The 18,921-nt window shown below is 44.3% G+C and overlaps 1 protein-coding gene across 2 annotated transcripts; it reads left to right on the forward strand.

Annotated features, from left to right (window-relative positions):
• The first annotated feature begins 4,373 nt into the window (after positions 1-4,373).
• Positions 4,374-7,817, forward strand: FEZF1 (FEZ family zinc finger 1). 2 transcript variants are annotated; one of them, XM_006727818.3, is made up of 5 exons: positions 4,374-5,818; positions 5,969-6,190; positions 6,437-6,571; positions 6,816-6,948; positions 7,385-7,817. In XM_006727818.3, exons 1-5 carry the CDS (start codon positions 5,390-5,392, stop codon positions 7,741-7,743), a joined length of 1,278 nt encoding a protein of 425 aa, XP_006727881.1. In that variant the 5' UTR covers positions 4,374-5,389; the 3' UTR covers positions 7,744-7,817. The 2 variants fall into 2 exon arrangements, with proteins under 2 accessions (XP_006727881.1, XP_006727880.1); XM_006727817.3 differs by having other exon boundaries at positions 4,374-6,190.
• The last annotated feature ends 11,104 nt before the right edge of the window (positions 7,818-18,921 follow it).

Here is an 18,921-nt window from a genome sequence, read left to right on the forward strand (position 1 = left end):
TTTTTTTGATTTACTTTTTTTGCTTCTCCATTTCTCTAATCTAATTCTCTGCTCTGTATTATTTGAATTTCTATTATAGACATTTATTTCGTGGGAAATAAGGAAGAAAGTTTGAAAATAACATCAAAACTGCTCTAAACCTCTTGGGTAGTATCAAGGAAAGAATCGCGCTGTATTGAATGTAGTTTTTATTTTGACCACAAAAATTATCTGGGGACTGCTGCAAAAACGCTAATCAGCCAATTGCATAACCAGCTATCAGTGTAGAACAAGAGAGCATATTTGGGGCGTCCTCTTCTAATTGTTCATTTCCCAGGATTCAACAACACCGTTGTAAATTGCAGGCAAAACTTGTCTGGCTTTTGTAGCTTGACTTCTAGGTAGCTTCTCGAATAAGTAGGAGAAATTGGGGTGCTTGTTTATAAACTTCTTTTTCCATCAAGTCCAGCCCTGAGTCGAGTCCGTAGGGAACGCACGTCACAGGCCTGTGGGAACGGGTGAGAAAAATCCCAACATTAGCGCACGGGCAGGAACAAGCCCAGGGCAGGTGATCCCTGTCGGTAATGTTTGCCGGCTCATTAACAGCTCCCACCTTTGGGCCTCTTCATTTACTTTTACAAACTGATTTCATATGTAAATACTGTTCTTGAGGACAGTAATTTCACTAGGTTGCAACGAAGCCCTACTAAAAAAGAAACAGTAGTAACAACAAAGGTCTAAAGATGAACAACGAACCACTTGCCGACCTCCCCTCCCCCAAAAGAAAGGAGGGCTCTGAGTTAACGGACCCCTTCTTTACAACTAACCAGTGATACTACCCTTCACATGCTCTACAAAATTAGCAAAAAAATCCACATCTGCTTCCAAACTAAAAGCACATTAGTACCCTTAAATCTGAACTTGTCGCCCAAGTGTTTGTGCTAAGAAGTTAGTTCTCCCTGTGTATTCATTAACTAATCTGACGTACTCAACAAGACTCTTTCCTTGAACCTTGCAGACCCTCCTGTTTGGGGCCTACTCCAACACCCCGCCTCCATCACACACCACAAGAAATAACAAAAGACCAGTCCGAGATAAAGACTGAGCAAAACTGTAGAAGAATTTAGGAATGTTTTTGCTCCTCTAGAAGGAAGGTAGGTTGCTATTTGTTAAACAGGAAGAACTGCGGATGGGTCTGAGTGCCTGGGGAGGGGAGGTGGTCAAAATAATAATCTTGCCCCATTTAGCTCAGGGTAGCTCATAAGAAGCAAAGGGAAAGCAGACTGCTATTTTTGATGAAGACGCAGGAGTCGTGGACGTTGGAAAGACCTGAAAATCCTAAAAAATGACCAGAGATGAATTAATGCACTTGGCAGAATGTTAGATAAGTTATAACATTTCTCAATCCATTTTTTTATTTTTTAAAAATGCAACATATTCTGTGACTTATTAAGGAATAAGAGATGAAAGACTGTGGGTTATTTGGTCATTGAAGGCTCCACTATATTACCTTTTATTTCAGATTGCAATAATTTTGACCAAAAACTGCACTTGCTTGTGATAGGGATGTAAATAAAAAGCCTGTGAAAATCATGCAACTTGAGCAATCAAGAACACAGTTTAGGAAGCACTGAAATAAAAATTAGATTCTGTGGGCAAAAAATGAGAACTTTAAATTATTTTAGAGGAGTAGAACTTTTTCTTATTTTCTCAAAAGGTCTTAACTCGAGTTTATCTGGTCTGTTCATATCAAGGACTGCTCTCCTCTCCTCAGTACATCTCATGCAGGATAAGCCACACAGTTAATACTCACCTTCCACAAGGATTTAAAGTGGGGCAAATAAATACTGCCTTTCTGTGGCTGGGAGGGGAGGGACACTTAATCGCCAGCTCTGGCCAAAAAAGAGGGGATTATAAGATTCTCCAAGAAAATCCAATTGTAGTTTCTATTTTGCCATTAACAAAATGAACAAGATTCTCTTGCGTTCTTTTAATAAACAATTTTAAAGTATTTGACAGTTTTAGAACCTTCGAAATTTGCCAAATATGCTCTGCTTTTCTTGGTGGTGTTTGTTATCTTTCAAATGTGTTTGGAAAAAAACCCGAACGTACTGGACAGATTTGACAGTAAGATGGAAGCCCTTCCTAAATACATTTTGCATTCTGTTTAAGGTAATCCTTACTTAATAGTTTTTTTTAATTAACAGTTTTAGGTTAGGTTTTGAATAGAAAATACTCATTAACAAATGTTGGAATATCAAGACCTTGATTTATAAAAGCACCTCTTCAGGATTAGTCTGATGTTTTTAAAGGAAGGGCATAATTGCTACTTTGAGATATTTGTGTTACTCAGATGACACCATACTTTCAAACACTTGTCAAAAAGGCAAATCCCGAAAAGACCAGTGAAAAGCAAACAGTTGAAATATTAACTATACAAAACACGTATACCCCTTAGCCAATAATTTTCCTTTTTAGTTCAGTGTCCACCGAAGGAGAAATTTACTGAGGTCAAAGCAAGGCTCTTTTGCCGTTAAGAAGGAGGGAGTGGGGGAGGGGGAAAAGGGAAGAGGGAGGGACACGCGACGAACGTAAAACAAACTGGTGGCATTCAGTCAAGAAGGCAGGTAACGCTCCGGAAGCGGGTGAGTTGTACAAGTCAGCTGGGCGCGCCAAAGCTTTCCAGAGCCAGGCCGTTTCGTGCTTCTTTGCTTTTTCCTTTAAACCTGGCCCTGTGTTGGAGCAGTGCAGCATGAGGGGGATTTTTCGATGTTGGGAAGTGGCAGGTAGGAAAGGAAATCTGACCTGCCCCAAAAGGCAGCAATTAAAGTCTTAACCACGACCCATCTGTCGTGGGACGCCCCCCACCCCCAACTCCACCTTTCCCCTAGCAAAGCCGTCCCGCGCTCTTTGTCTGAGCAGGGAAGAAGAGGAGACAGGTTCTGAGGCCCCAGCAGCAAAAGGAAGGAAAATTTCCAGCGGGTGCGCACCCTGGGTGACCGAGCCCGGGCCAAGAACCGCTCCGAAGTGGTGTGGCGCGTCTGCCTGGACTGGCTTTAGTGCCCTACGCGCGCCTCAGTCGGCACTTCCGTACCACTGCTTTTGTCCTCCTAGCCCGAAGCCACCCCAAGACCTGAAATGAGGCACTTCCCTGGCCTACTGGTTAAGGCCAGTCGCATCCAGACCTTTCTCCCCATTTAGCCCTTTGGCTGCCTTCAACTTCCAATAGGACTCACGCCTCCTCCCCCACATCCTTAGCAACTGAGTTTCTCCACCACCCTCCCAGCTGCCCTGCTTTGCCGCTGGGCATCAAGGCGCCTTCCCTGCCCAGGCTCTGGGCGGTTTCCACCCCTCTGCGTTCGCCCGGCGGGGGCGGGGCAGACCCTCACGAAAAGCCTGTGTGAGTGGCCTGGGCTGAGCAACGGGGTAGGGAGGAGGGATTATTTTGAGGTTAATTTCCTCCGTTTGGGGTCCAACTTCGCATTTTGGGGTGGCATTCCTCAGGGGCTCAACAACCCCAGGGCTTCTAGCCTGCTTGCTTCCAGCCCCCCACTGCCGACCCTTTCCAGGGCTCTTGCGAGAAGACACCCACAGCCACCCGATGTCTGGCACCCGTCACCACCTGTTCTACACGCACTCACTGAGGGTAACTCACCAGGTAGATGGCACTCTGTGCTGCTGCGGACGACCACGCACCGGGGCGTGCAGGCCGCCAGGTTCTGAGCGGGCACCTCTGCGCTCTTCCTCCACTTCCTGGCTCGAGCTCTCGGCCTCCGACTCCTCGCTGCGCAGCCTCTAGTCCCGGGGCTAAGCTCTGCACGTTCGCAGGCTTGCAAAGGGGAGCAACGAGGAGCGTGAGCGCCGCTGTTCTCGGCGCGCTCCGGGCCGCGCCCGCCTAGGCGGTGAGACCCCGCGCAACCCGAGGAGCAGCCAACGGAGTCTTCCCGGAACACTCCTAACGCTCTACCACTCCTCCCCGAGAGTTTTTACCGGGGCGCCAGATCCCGGAGCGCCTGCATAAGGGGGCGTTGCAGGGGCTAGGTCTCCGCGCGCTCGCGCGCCCGCAGGTCCCGGCGCTCGCCGCCTCGCGGTGCACACACACCCTGGCTGCGTCCCGCGCTGCTGTAAGGAGTGCGGACTCCAGCAGTACCGACGTGGGGGGTTGGGGGTGGAATCACTAAGTTGTTTCCCTTCTCAGCTCAACTTTCAGTATTTAAAATGCTCCGACAGAGCTCTGAGAGCAGGTACTTAAATACTTTTTCCGGACTCTCAGTGGGGGTACAAGAGCGCGCGCGTGTGTGTCTGTGTATATCAGGGGTGGGGGACCTGTAGTAGTAGCCGAGGCTTCTTTTGGTGTGACACCGCTTATTCCTTGCAACTCCTTCTCAACTTTGTGGCTGGAGTGCGTCTTTCCCAAGCTTATGTCACGACATCGCATTTACAAAACCACAAACACATAACAAGCCTCCCAAGGCCTTTAATACTCAGGGACGTTTTGTGAGGCCAGTTACCTGCTGGCGTCTTCCAAGTGGTCCAGACTCGGTTCGGGCCGCAGAGACTCTGGGATGCGGGATTCCTGAGCCCCACGCCCTAGAGGAGCCCTAGAAAAAGGGCTGCGGAGGAGGCGGCGCGGCTTTGACCCGGGCCCAGTGTCTGCCCGCCGGAACCGTGCAGGGAAAGCTCGGATTTCGCTGCGGTCGGCTTCCTGGCCGTGGCTTTCTGGAGCCTGGCGTTTCATAAATATAGCCTGGCGTTTGCCCCTGAATTAGACTCTGTTTCCTTATTTAGCCCTTGCACAATGATTTTAGATGATGTCACTTAGAGCTAAACGAGAAAATTGATCTCAGATTTGCTTGGCCTTTAAAGCCTGGTTAAGCAGATTGAGAATTAAAAAGACAGAGGAAAAAGCAAAGGGGCGGGGGAGGACGGCGAGGTGTGCGCCCGAAAGACTGCGAGCAGAGGGGAGGGCGTGCCGCTCTGCGAAGAGCGCCCCCGCCTCTTCTGGGCGGGGGAACTTCACTCGCCAATGAAAAGTAGTCACTGACTGCAGAGGAAAAAAAAAGTTTTCCTGTTGACTGTTGGAAGCGAATTGAGCAATTATCTAGTTTACCTTCTCCTCTTGGAAGTTAACGATTGGCGAGATCTTGGCTGCGTTATTGACACAACACTTTCTATTGATAGCAATAAGTAGTGATTGTCCTCGAGTCATTGGTGCGCCAAGAACTCTGCGATGGGCTGGCAGGAGTCCATTGGGCTGGGCAGGCAGGTTCGGCTGGTGATGCTGGGGAGGAGGAGGAGGAGGCTGCTGGTGGTGATGGTGCCCGTCCTCCTCTCCGCAGGTCTGTGACAAGCAGGGAACAAGGACGACGGCGCAGCCTGGCCCCGGCTGACGGACGCTGGCGACTCAGTCATGGACAGTACCTGCCACAACGCGACTGCCAAAATGTTAGCTACTGCTCCGGCCCGGGGCAACATGATGAGCACCTCCAAACCCTTGGCTTTCTCCATCGAACGAATCATGGCGCGCACCCCCGAGCCCAAGGCCCTGCCCGTCCCCCACTTCCTGCAGGGAGCCGTGCCCAAGGGGGACCCCAAGCACTCCCTGCATCTTAACTCGTCGATCCCCTGCATGATCCCTTTCGTGCCTGTGACGTACGACACGAGCTCCAAGGCAGGAATGACTGGCTCGGAGCCGCGGAAGGCGAGTCTGGAGGCTCCGGCGGCCCCGACCGCGGCGCCCGCAGCGCCCGCGTTCAGCTGCAGCGACCTGCTCAACTGCGCGCTCAGTCTCAAGGGCGACCTGGCCCGCGACGCGCTGCCACTGCAGCAGTACAAGCTGGTAAGGCCGCGTGTGGTCAACCATTCTTCCTTCCACGCCATGGGAGCCCTGTGCTACCTGAATCGAGGTGACGGCCCATGCCACCCGGCGGCCGGCGTTAACATCCACCCGGTGGCCTCCTACTTCCTCAGTTCCCCTCTGCACCCTCAGCCAAAAACGTATTTAGCTGAAAGGAATAAACTGGTGGTCCCGGCGGTGGAGAAGTACCCCTCGGGAGTAGCTTTCAAAGACTTGTCCCAGGCTCAACTGCAGCATTATATGAAAGAAAGCGCCCAGCTTCTGTCGGAAAAAATCGCATTCAAAACCTCTGACTTCAGCCGAGGCTCTCCTAATACCAAGCCCAAGGTTTTCACTTGCGAAGTGTGTGGAAAGGCAAGTACTATGTAGAAGGGAGGTCTCCCTCTCTTCCTCTCACCCTTCCTTCCTTCCTTCCTTCCTTCCTGCCCGCCTGCCTGCCTTCCGCCCTCTTTCCTTCCCTACTTTCAAATTTCATTTTATTTTGCTATTATTTGTGTGCATTTGCTATAAGGTTATTTCCTTACCACCCCCCTCCCCGCACCGGGTTTGATTTCAAAGTGCTTGTTGGGCTAACCTGTTCTCCCTGTGCTTAACTTTAAGGTCTTTAACGCACACTATAACTTAACTCGTCACATGCCAGTGCACACAGGAGCTAGACCCTTCGTTTGCAAAGTGTGTGGAAAGGGCTTCCGGCAAGCCAGCACCCTGTGCAGGCACAAGATCATTCACACCCAGGTGTGTGTTTGTATGTCTCAATTTCACCTGATTTACTTCCAAACGGTTTGTAGAAAAATAGCTGCTAAACTCTTACTCTTTAGCATAAGTTTGAAATGTGCTAGCTGGACAGGGGGAAATGCCATGTTCTTGCCTTTGTTCTGCTTAAAAGCATGAGAGACAGAATTACTGTGTTTTTGAGTTTGCAGGACTCCCCTTAATAACAAAATACCCTAACTTCCCACTTTTCTTCCCTTTCTCATAGGAAAAACCTCACAAATGTAACCAATGTGGCAAAGCATTTAATAGAAGTTCCACTTTAAACACACATACCCGAATACACGCAGGCTACAAACCGTTTGTGTGTGAATTCTGTGGCAAAGGATTTCATCAAAAAGGTATAGAACCCAGGAGGTGTTGCCTTTCATGGTAGTCTTACTGAAAGTTCTAATCTTTTCCAGGTATTTTAGAAAAAAAACAAACGATTTTTTAAAGTGCAGCTAGTTACTGGACATATGTTGACATTCCAACCTCCTACCGGTGCGTCTGATAAGTATTAGAGAAAGACATGGTTTATATACTGAGGGGGTATTTCCTAACTGCTTGCTCTAGTTTTATAAAATTGGATTGATAAATGTGTTTTCAGGTGTGGAGGGAACAGCCTCATTGTTGGTATTTACAAATAAACTTGGGGGAGAGAAGTGCAGGCGCAGAGCGCAGTCCTGCACCTGCTCTCCGAGCTCTCCCAGCTCTTCCACTTACTTTCCAATAGTCCACTCCTCTCTTTTCAAGCTCTCTTTTCAGATCCACGTCCCTGTCATTTGTCTGTTTCAGGGAATTACAAAAACCACAAGTTGACCCACAGTGGGGAGAAGCAGTTCAAGTGCAATATCTGCAACAAGGCTTTCCACCAGGTTTACAATCTCACCTTCCACATGCACACTCACAACGACAAGAAGCCCTTCACCTGTCCCACGTGTGGCAAGGGCTTCTGCAGGAACTTTGACCTCAAAAAGCACGTCCGCAAGCTGCACGACAGCAGTCTGGGGCTGGCCCGCACGTCTGCTGGGGAGCCCGGCATGGACCCGTCGCCCCCTCTTCAGCAGATGCCACCTGCGACCTTGCCGCCTCCGCCGCCCCCACTGCCACCCCCTGGGCCCCTGCAGCCCGGGCTCCACCCGGCCCATCAGTGATCAAGGCCAAAGTCCCTTCCCAGCCCCTTTCGGGTCCCCACTACTGAGGCAACGGGGGAATAGAGCTGGGTCCTGCAGATCCAAGCTTGTCTGCAGACCCCAGGGCATATTGGGCCCCCGTATGTTAAAGCTGATCAGAAGCCTCTGCATTTCCCAGCCTTTCGCCTCTTGCATGCACCTGCTAAATGGTTTTGTGTATTATATCCTATATAGGCACTAACGATTATGAGAAAATTTGGGGTTTTGTTTCTGATTTTTTTTTTTAATTTGGAAAGACTTCCTCTCGGGTGGAGAGATGGTGTTTGTTTTGTTTTTTTAAAAAACAAAATTCTGCTGTATTTATTGAGATCTGTATTATCCTACCCGGGAATGCTGCACCATTTTAATTTTATTATTGTATATATTTCCATTGTGTTATTCTGCTATCTCATGATGCCTGCCGATCGTTTACTATCATTTCCTCTTTTCCTGAGGTAACGAGACACTGTGTGTATGTTATATATACACGCATAGATGTGTGTGCCTGTAAAAGCACGTTCCACATTCGTGATCACATACACACACATACACATTAGAGAAAGGTGGTTCACTATGGATGAATTTGAATTTCGGTTTTGATTCTTGCACGTGGAAATTGATTCATTGACTGTTGGAAATAAATACTTGGAACATGCTTATTTAATCAACAAACTTCAGGGTTCTGTTCATATTATTCAGCTAGAGATCACTATTCTGACAACCTCATCCTTCCATGTTCTTTAAAAGCCCAACCCTGGGTTAATATCACCTAATGTTTAATCTGAAAAATTCACCAAGAACAAACGATAGTCTCTCTAAACAGTTATAACTTTGGTAAAGTAATGAAATTTGACAAAGTTCAGAGACAGAAGATGTGGAGTTTTCCAACAGAAACATGTCTTTGTCCGGGGCCATCTGATACGTTTGTAGCGCTCAGTTAAATGGAAACAACATATCTAGGAGAGGTGTGTAATATACCAATCATGCTTTAGGACAATACCATCCAGAAGGGTATCTGTTGTTTGCATCCTGAAGGCCCATACTGATTTGTACACAGCTGGCAAAAAGAGCCTCCGTGTTTTTATGTGTGTGTATATGTTTATAGACGAATATACTTCCATTCAAGGAGGAAACATGGATGAAAACCAAAGTGTGGCGGGTGCCAGGTCCTTGAAATGCTTCAAGTGTTAATCAGCAGCTCCGCTGTGAGCTCGGGCTCTGGTGTTTTCTAACTGCAAGTCTCTCCTGTTTTCTTGCCAAAACAGTGAAACAACTGCTAAAGACTTTAATTAAGAGGGGTAATTAGTTCAGATTTATCAAAGCCGGGTTGTTATACTATTAGCTGCTCAGTAGAAGCTGCCAGACAAACTCGCAGCGCAGCCATCCCACAGCAGCGGGACCACATCCGGGAAGAGCTGCTGGAGAAAGCGGGCCGCAGGGGTCCCCGCCTCGCCACCGCGGTCCCCGCACCCCTGCCAGCCCGCTGGGTGCGTCTCGGCCCCTCCCTCGGCCCGGCGCTCCCGGCAGGCTTGGCTGCCGCGGACAATCCACCGCAGTTCCACACGGCGGGCGCAGGCTGCAGAGAACCCGAGACTTCCTTCCTGCGCCTGGGGCAGAGCAGCGTCGCCAACTCTTGGAGCGCCCCGACGGATGCAGGAGAGAGGCGCGGGGAACGAGTCTAAAATTTGCTGTCCCGCCTCACTATTGCTCGTCTCGCGGCGCTCCGGGAAATGGTGGCGCCATCAGCCAAAGGCGGGACGAAGGACGAAGATGGGCAGGGGGCACCGCAGGGGCACGGCGGCGATTTCCTTAGGAACCAGAATCCGCATTCAAGGCAGGGAAAGACTGACGCGGGGCGCTGTGAGCCCCCGACCCGAGGGGCTCCTCAGCGGCCCAAAGGGCAGGGAGGCCACCTTCCCGGAGAGGACCGAGGGCGAGGGGGTGAGCGGCCCCCGCTGGAGATCCACGCCATGTGTAATCGGGGCCCCTTTCGGGTTGGGGAAGCCCAAGACGCGGGGCGCGGAGTTGCAGCGGAGTGTTCGGAGAACAGGGAATTACTGATTCCACGCGCAGACGTGGGGTCTAACCGCCCCCGGCTCTTACCCCAGGACGCACACCCCTCGCCATCCCATCGCCCTCGCGCACTGGGCCTTCTAAGGCCAGGCCCAACGATCGAATCCCCACGTTTCTCTTTTCCTAACATCCCCACACCCCACCTTATCCTTTGCTGCAACCAGATCCATGTTAGATTTGACTCAGAAAGAGAGGGAGACTTTGGAATTCCATAGTTGGGTGGATTCTGAATCGACGCGGCTGGCGGAAGTGCGGCGTCTCCCTGAATATCGCCGCTGATTGAAAACTCTCGTCCCGGGCGCTGGCTACGTCCCCTCCCAGCTGCCCACGCCACAGAGGGAGTTTCTGGAAATGTCGTAGTTGATGGGTAACCACCTTTTGGAGGTGGCTTGAGCGGATTTTGAAAGCATCTGTTCTCATTGAGTAAACATAATGAGGTCAGGGGTCATTTTAAAGGGCAGAAAATGGCCTTTGCTTTGTGAACTTATCCTCAATAAGTATTTGAACTTATTCTCAAAACTCCAGGATGTAATTCTTGCACACTTTCAAGGTGACACGATTTTACTGGTGAAAAGCAAGTTGAACATTGTTGAGGAAAATTACTAAACCATAAAGTACTTACAGTGAGGAAGTGCTTATATGTGGTATTCCCACCTTTTAACCCATGCTAGTGTGCTTGGACTTAATATTGAAAAAAAGAAGTCTTCTATGGAAAGATAGAATTGGTTTGGGGGTGTGTGTGTTGGGGGGAGAGGTGGAATGAATGAAATAGAGAGGGAGAGATTGTGTGTTGTGCGCGCGCGCGCAGTTGCGCGCGCGTTTTGCGGGGGGGGGGGGGGGTCTGTTGCTGTAAACCGGAATGACTGTATAGGTCTAATTTGGGATGGTACAATAGTTCCAGAGAAGGCAGGCAAAAGGAAACGGTTGTCTGTCTGCTTAGAGGTTTGAGTAGCTTGAAGTGGTGGTGATTAAGTAGGAGAAGCCAGAAGGAAATTCTCTAAAATAAGCACTCAAGAGAACTACTTATCAGGAGGCAAATTATGGACGAACTTTGGTTTATGACAAAGCTGTTAGAGCCTACTAAACATCAAGGAGAATCTCCTTAAAGACAGTATGAATTTAGAGATTCAGTGGGGGGGTGGGCAGATAAAAACTGATGAAGAGGAATACTTAGCTAATAGTCAATGGAAGACCTTACAATTCTGCCCCCTCCAACAAATATTAAAAGGTGCTTTTTTTCCCCTTAACTGTCCAACCTGTATGTGTGTGTCTGTATGTGCTTACATAAATGTTTATGTTCATTCATGAAACAGGTACCATAAAAGTATGCATAGCAACTTGGCTCGTCCCAGTCTACCTCCTTTTTACCAGCAAACTTACTCATGTTTAACAAGGAAGAGTGGCCAACATTCAGATTATGTGCAGAGGAAAATGGCTTATCTTCAGCTCTCTCTGTTGAAATTAACTTTTGGTACAGAGGAAGATGGACCATATGTCTTCAAGGACCAATTTTAGAAAGTTACTTATCTGCAGCTTTATGTTTTGGTCAGTTTTGGAAATCAGAATGTAGTCCAGAACTAATAATGTAAGTAGTTAATTTCTACCAATTTTAACACAATGCAAATCCTGATTTCCAAATATCTCTTCCCAAAGGATTTAATTTGTTCAAACTCAAAATTTTAGTTTGAGAACAAGTTATTGTGCAGGATTAGAACTAAGGTGTCAATTTTTTCCAGTAATAAATGAAAGCATTATTTAGGGGCTTCATCAAAGGAGTTACTTGTTAGTGAAGTTTGAAGGTTTATGAGTTTTTTTATAGGGCTTTGCTCCTTTATGAATGTGGAAGAAATGAATCCAAAAGTGTAATGGAGTTATGATTCCCAGAATCTGTGCACCATTTGATAGACGCCTCTTTTCTTAGTGGTAGTTAGCAGTGTCAGAAATCATAATTTTGTTAGAATTGGTGACAACTCAAAGCATTGACTAAATTATAACTGTAATGGGTATGTTTTGTCTTTGTAAAGTATTCATCCTCAGATAGACAATATAAAACATAAATTATGTCAAATTCAAAATTGGGGAAGAAACAAAAATGTTTGTAAGCCTTTGTAGATTTTTGTTACACTTCAAGTTTATGGTTTTAACGAATCATGACTTACTCTGTTACCAAACAGTGCAGATTTAAAAGCCTGAAAATTAAAGACAATCCTAAATTTCAGTGGGTAAGAATATGAAGTTGTTGACTTGTCCTGAAAAAGATTTTGAACAAGATAAAACATTGCTTTTTTGCTGTTTTTGCCAAACCACAGATTACTTTCACACAAGAAATTATATACTTCCATTAGGTTAATTAAAAACCAAAAAATAAACCATATTTGTAAGTAGAAGATACCTTATTATGAATTTCATTGTTTCTAGAAATCAATGCATATGTTCATTCCAGCTCCAGGGCATACTAACTAAAAACAAATATTGTAAAGATATATTAATCAACACACTGGTCATTTGTGTACTCTTCACGCTGAAGCAATTGCCAGTTCAAGCCACGGTAGGTTATCTTACTCCAGGCAATAGACAAGAGGAGGAAGCCTGGTGTTTAAATGACCTTGACAGGAAAATTGGCCTCTGTTATTATATTTTTCTGCTTGTATTGTGACATGTTGCTCATAATGAACTTTAAGCAAAAGTCAGAATCCGTCATGCACTTGAATGGGCACAAAGTTATTACAAATACCCATGTATATTGTCTGTTCAAGTTTGAGGTGACATTGGTATCAAATGAAATCATATTGCTATTGGTCTTATGGAGATCAAGTTACTAAATAAAGATGAAATAAATTTCTGTCAATACAAGTCTCCAGGGCTAATCTTTTGCTGTCAAACAAACAAATGTTGCTCATGGGCACAAAGGTGGGAGTGGGGAGAGAAAACATCACGTATCAGTTCCTAAGTGGAACTAGAAATCTATCACGAAAGGAAGAACAGACCTTCAGTTTGATTTAACTCTGTCCTTCTTGATAACAATAATATAGACATTTTGCGTGTAAACAATCTAAAAGTTCAGACCCCCCTGATGGAGATCCCTCAAATCACAGTAACAAATTTGGTGATGTCTTTTGATAACCCACCATAGAAATGTAATTTTTCAGTTAAATGTGAACCAAATCTGGAGTAGGTGAGACATTCCACAAATGTCTTTTTTTTTTTACACAAATCTCTGAATAAGATTTCCATCTTTAAAATTTCAGCAAAAACGAGAGTTTGGAACAAACCTCTATAGGACAAGGAACCCAATTTCTTTGATGAATAATAGGAAGGGGGAGAGGGAGAGGAAGAGGAAGAAGAGAAAGGGGAGGAAGAAGGGCAGGGCAAAAGGAGGAGGAGGAGACCAGGACAGGGAGAACAAGAAAACCTATCATTTGAAAGAGATTTTAAAAACAGAATAACTGGGGTGCCTGGGTGGCTCAGTCTGTTAAGCGTTCAATTCTGGATTTCAGCTTAGGTCATGATCTCTGGGTGGTGAGATCCAGCCCCGCACAGGGCTCCCCACTGGGCATGGAGCCTGCTTAAGATTCTCTCTTCTCTCACCCTGCCCCCGCCCTCCCTAAAAAAAAAAATTAAAATAAAATAAAAACAGAATAACCAATTGCTATGTATGACTCTCATTTCAATCCCAAATCAATCAAATGAACTGTAAAAATAAAAGTCACTTATGACGCCTGAGACTACTGGAAATTTGAACACTGGATGTTTAATGAAATTAAGGAATTATGTTGACTTTTTAAGATGTGAAAAGAGTATTTTGGTTTTGTTTAAAAATAGTTTTTTAGAGCTATGTATTCAATTATTTAAGGGTGAAATGATAATATGTCTGGGACTTGCTTAAAAATAATATAGGAGAAGGGAGGTGAATTTAGGTACAGATCAATAAGATTGGCCATAAACTGAAGGGGGAGGGGCAGAGGGAAAGAATCTCAAGCAGACTCCAGGCTGAGCACAGAGCCCTATTCGGGGCTCGATCTCACAACCCTGAGATCATGACCCTGAGATCATGACTTGAGCAGAAATCAAGAGTTGGGTGCTTAACCAACTGAGCTACCCAGGTGCCCCAATATGCAGGGGTGTATTGAAAGGCGATACATAAAAGGGAAACTATCTCAGCATTGTACAGTCACTCTGAGTCCCAAGAAAACCAGAACTAAAACTCAGTATTCATTTATCATTTCATTGATTCATTCAAAGTGCAAGGCGCACCAGCTTAGATATGCAATAGGACATAAGACTCATATTATTTTATCTTCCTGGAATTTGTATTCTAGCAGGGGAAACAGAAGCCAACCGTGATTTTAAGTTGTTTATGTGTGAACAGAGTGCTATGTGTTCAGATAACAAGAGTAATCTTTGGAGTAGCCTGAAATCTAGTGTTCTATTTCTTTTCATTCACTTAGAGCTATAGTTTCAATTAGGGGGCAATTTTCTCCCAGAGGGCATTTGGCAATGTCTGGGGACATTGCAGTTTCTGCAACTGTGAAGGGAGTACAACTGAGGAGAAGCCACAGATGCCACTAAACATCCTAAAAATGCGTAAGACATTTCCCTACAACAAAAAATTATCTGGTCCAAGATGCCAATAGTGCCAAGATTGAGAAAACTGATCTTAGAGGCTCTAATTCCTCAGATTAGGTTTTGATGGGGTCAATTCAGTGTCTTTATTTGACCTTGTCATTTGGGTACCAATTCATGCTCCATGACATTGTGGCCCAGAGTATCAATTTTTTCTCCTGCAGTGTCCAATATGCTATTAAGCCCATTCAGTGAAAATTTTATTTCAGATATTATATATTTCAATTCTAGAATATCCATTTATTCTTCTTTTATAGTATCCTGTTCTTTTCTACTGAGATTCCCCATCTATTTGCTCATTATGCCTAATATTTTCCTTTGAATTATTGAAGACTTTTGTAAGAGTTGTTTCAGAGTCCTTTCCTGCTAATGCCAACATCTCTGTCATCTTGGGATATGTTTCTATAGCTTATTCTCCAAGTCATATGTCACATTTTTTTGCTTCTTTCAATGTGTATTAATTTTTTATTGTATGCTAAATGTGTAATACAAGTAACTATATTATTAATTTTTATATCCTTTAAATAGTGATGAGTATTTTTTTAAAACAGGCAGTTAATTTGCTGGTGAATCAGCATGATCCTATTGGAGCTTGGGTTTAGGTTGTGTTAGCACAGTCTGTAGTAGCCACAGTTAAGATGTAGTTTTCCTGAGGTCTCAGCTAAATGCTTCGGTATTCAGCAACTCTCTCCTCTCTTGCTGGTCAGAACTCCAACAACTCTCAGCATTGGCAAACTTTAAACTCTGTGTAGCTCAGAGTCCACCAGTTACTCTCTACCAGGCTTCAAAAAATTTATCTCTATGCATATAGAGCTTAATATGCAGCCAAAGACTCAAGGGGACCCCATGCATATTTCCGGAGCTCCCCCCTCTATACAGTTCTTACTCTATCCTACAATTTCCAGCCACTTCAGCACTCCCACAGTCTGGTATCTTTCTCCATCCAGCAAGATGGTTGCTTTCTGTTTGGACTCACTTCCCTGTGCCTTGCTTTGTAAAGAGTCTCCATTGCTAAAGGTAGAAGATGGAATACCATGTGGTTGGGGTGGTTGGGTATTTTTACCTTTGAGGAAATTTAATCTTTCATTTATATAATCATTTATATAAAAAAGTTAGAAGAGTAGTATGAGAAGTGGACCAGAACTCAGGACTACCCTTAATCTCACACAGATTGGCAGAAAATGTTGCATAATCCATGGTGCATCTTCACACATATTTATACAGTATCCACACATATATATATTGCTGTTTAATTAAGCACAAAGGTTTCATAAAGTGAGTTTAAAATATGAGATGAGAAATACATATATGTATTTAGAAGTAACTAAAAATAATTAAAAGTATGAAAAGTACAGTGGAAGAGAACTGAGGGTCTCTCACAGAGGATTTAATGAAATCTTGGAGTGGGAGAAGCGAATATTTGAAAAAGCTTTTCTGAGGAAGGTAGAAATGCTCCCATTTTTATTAATGGGAGCATTTCTACTACCTTCTGGATCTTCCCTGTCTATAACCCAATCTTTTTTGGCAAGAGACAAATCTTAGAGAATAAAAGAAAATAGAATTCTAGAACAAAAAGGTTACCATTCTACTTTGAGCCTCAGAGTTGATCTTCAGAATCTATGGTGAGACAAGTCTTAAAATCTAGGCTTTTTCGGGGCGCCTGGGTGGCTCAGTTGGTTAAGCGACTGCCTTTGGCTCAGGTCATGATCCTGGAGTCCCAGGATCGAGTCCCGCATCGGGCTCCCTGCTCGGCAGGGAGTCTGCTTCTCCCTCTGACCCTCCTCCCTCTCATGCTCTCTGTCTCTCATTCTCTCTGTCTCAAAATAAATAAATAAAAATCTTTAAAAAAAAAATTAAAAAATCTAGGCTTTTTCAAGAAACAAATGACTTTTCTTAGTTTCAAAATCCACATTTAGTCCTGGATATCTTGGGGGCAGTTTTAAATATTAATCTCAAACATATAAAAGATAAAGAATATAAGCATTTCTATAACAACTGTTGATCTTGGAGAATGATACTTGGATTATGAAACTTAATCAGGGGCTGTTCTTAATTATAGCTGTTGTCCATGGACTGTCTTCGGGAGTAAATGAACATGTACCTTGGGCTGGCATATCGCTGTCTATCTACTGAATGCTCCTTTCTTCTGTAATGATGAGTAAAGACTGCCTGAAGCCATTTGTTTTTACTTGGAAAGGACAGCAGTATACTGTCTTACCTCTGAGCTATGTGATTTCTCATGCTCTCTGCACATCCTGAACTACTAGACACTTGAGTCTTACTATCCCTCAGGAAATCATGTCAATCCATTGTATTGATTATATCACGTTGACTGGCTTTATTGAGCAGGAAATTGCAAGTCTATAAGACTATTATAAAGAATGACCTTTTTGGGGGGCATTCTTTATAATAATTGACTGAGGGAAGAAAAGTACGAGCCTAGTATAAAGATTGCTCCACATGATATGCTGACACTAGTCAGAAGTGAAACCTGGAACATTATAATCCCAAATAGAGGACAAGTAAAGGAAATACTCCCTTGGGAAAGAACTTTTGAGTAATATATCTGATTATCCATTTGAAGGAGAGATGGAAAGAAGTATGGATATACATTTATTCTTAATCAGTAGCTAATTGTTTACCCAGATGGTCAAGGACTGAGAAGGAACATGATGGGAAAATTTATGAAAAGGAGATCTGGAAAACAGATTTGTGAATGGCCCTTTCTGAGTGGTCCTACATCTGAGGATATTTCTGTCCTATATGATTGGGACAATCCACAACTGTGATGAAACGTCATTATTTTCAGGTAGACAAGATTACCTCTTTCCCCAGTGATCCCATAACTGCCCACTGGGCTCATAAACAAAGTGGCCTTGATGACAAGGGTGAAAGTTATGTATGGGCTCAATGGACTTCCCTGGCACTAAGACTGATGTGGCTTTCATGGATGAATGACATCCTTGCCAATAGAGGATCTAATGAAGAGCCTTTGGTATGGTAGTACAGGACCAGCTGCCTACCTGGCAATATAATGATCACACTGGACTCCTTCCTCATGGAGGATAGCATGTTGTCTTTGCTGGAGTAGACATTTATCGTGTATAGGGATTTGTCTGTCTTGTTCCTAGTGTTTTTTGCCAGCACTTCCATCCATGGATTCTCCAAATTCCTCATTTACCTTCATGCCACATGAATTTTTAAACTATTATAGTAAGAAAATGGAAGCTGTAAATATACTGTGAGTTTACAGGAGGTATTTGCAATGAATAAAATGGGTAAACCATTCAACACACATAATTGACTAATAGTAGCCAACATATATAAAGAAACGTGTAAATTAAAAAGAAATGACAAAATAAAACTAATAGAAAAACAAGCAAAAACTTGACAAGGAATTGCAAAGGAGGAAACCAGAAGTGTTAATATATATGTGAAAAGAGGATTACTAAGATTATCTTCTTAGTAATCATCAAAATGCAAATTATCACCCCAGTGAGATCCAGTTTCATATTTAACCAACTGGACAAATTAAAATTTTTACAATAGCAAGAATAGTGAACACATACAGCATCCACAACATCTATATGCTCTCGATGGGAAAGGAACCCATAATAGTTTTAGAAATCACTTTAGAAGACACGTTGGCATTATTTAGCAAATTTGTCTATACACTTTTCCTATCACCTTGAAATTCCTCCATTAGCTGTGAAACTTAGAGAACTTCTTGTACATGGTACCAGGGACATATAAGTACAAGGGTAGAAGTCTTCATAATTACACTGTTATAATTATAAAAAGTTGAGAACAACTCAAATGTCTATTAACAGGAAAATACATAAATTGTGGTATGCTTACATAATGTAATAGTATACAGCAGTGAAAATAAATGAATGACTACTATATGTAACAACATGGATAAATCTCAGGAACACAATTTGAGTAAATATGCAGGTTACTGAAGGATGCACACTATGTGAATCCATTAATAAAAAATTGTAAAATCATCTGTGGTAAAGCTACCAATAAAACCCAGAAATGAAGAACAAAAAAATTGGAATAACTCTTACCCATGAGCAGAAAATAAGCAAATGAGGTAGGATACACAGGAGGTGTCAATGCTAATAGTTATGGTCTTTTTGTTAAAATAGCCTATTATAGAGATGTTTGTTATGATGAATTCCTAATAGATTTTATACCTATTATTTTCTATCTGATTAACACTTAATAAATAAAGTTTAGGGCACCAGGTGGCTCATTCGGTTAAGTGATTGACTCTTGATGTCAGCTCAGGTCATGATCTCAGGGACCTGAGATTGAGTCCTGCGTCCAGCGCGGAGCCTGCTTAAGATTCTCTCTCTCGGGCGCCTGGGTGGCTCAGTTGGTTAAGCGACTGCCTTCGGCTCAGGTCATGATCCTGGAGTCCTGGGATCGAGTCCCCCGTCGGGCTCCCTGCTCGGCGGG

This window comes from Leptonychotes weddellii, chromosome 12 (genome assembly GCF_054177405.1).
Source record: "Leptonychotes weddellii isolate Sample4059 chromosome 12, ASM5417740v2, whole genome shotgun sequence".
Classification (NCBI taxonomy): domain Eukaryota; kingdom Metazoa; phylum Chordata; class Mammalia; order Carnivora; family Phocidae; genus Leptonychotes; species Leptonychotes weddellii.

Excerpts from the sequence above, each read along its gene's own strand:
- FEZF1 (XM_006727817.3), top strand. The coding sequence starts at position 5,390 with ATGGACAGTACCTGCCACAACGCGACTGCCAAAATGTTAGCTACTGCT. Across the intron at positions 6,572-6,815 it reads ACAAGATCATTCACACCCAG|GAAAAACCTCACAAATGTAA; the intron begins GTGTGTGTTTGT and ends CCTTTCTCATAG. Across the intron at positions 6,949-7,384 it reads CAAAGGATTTCATCAAAAAG|GGAATTACAAAAACCACAAG; the intron begins GTATAGAACCCA and ends TGTCTGTTTCAG.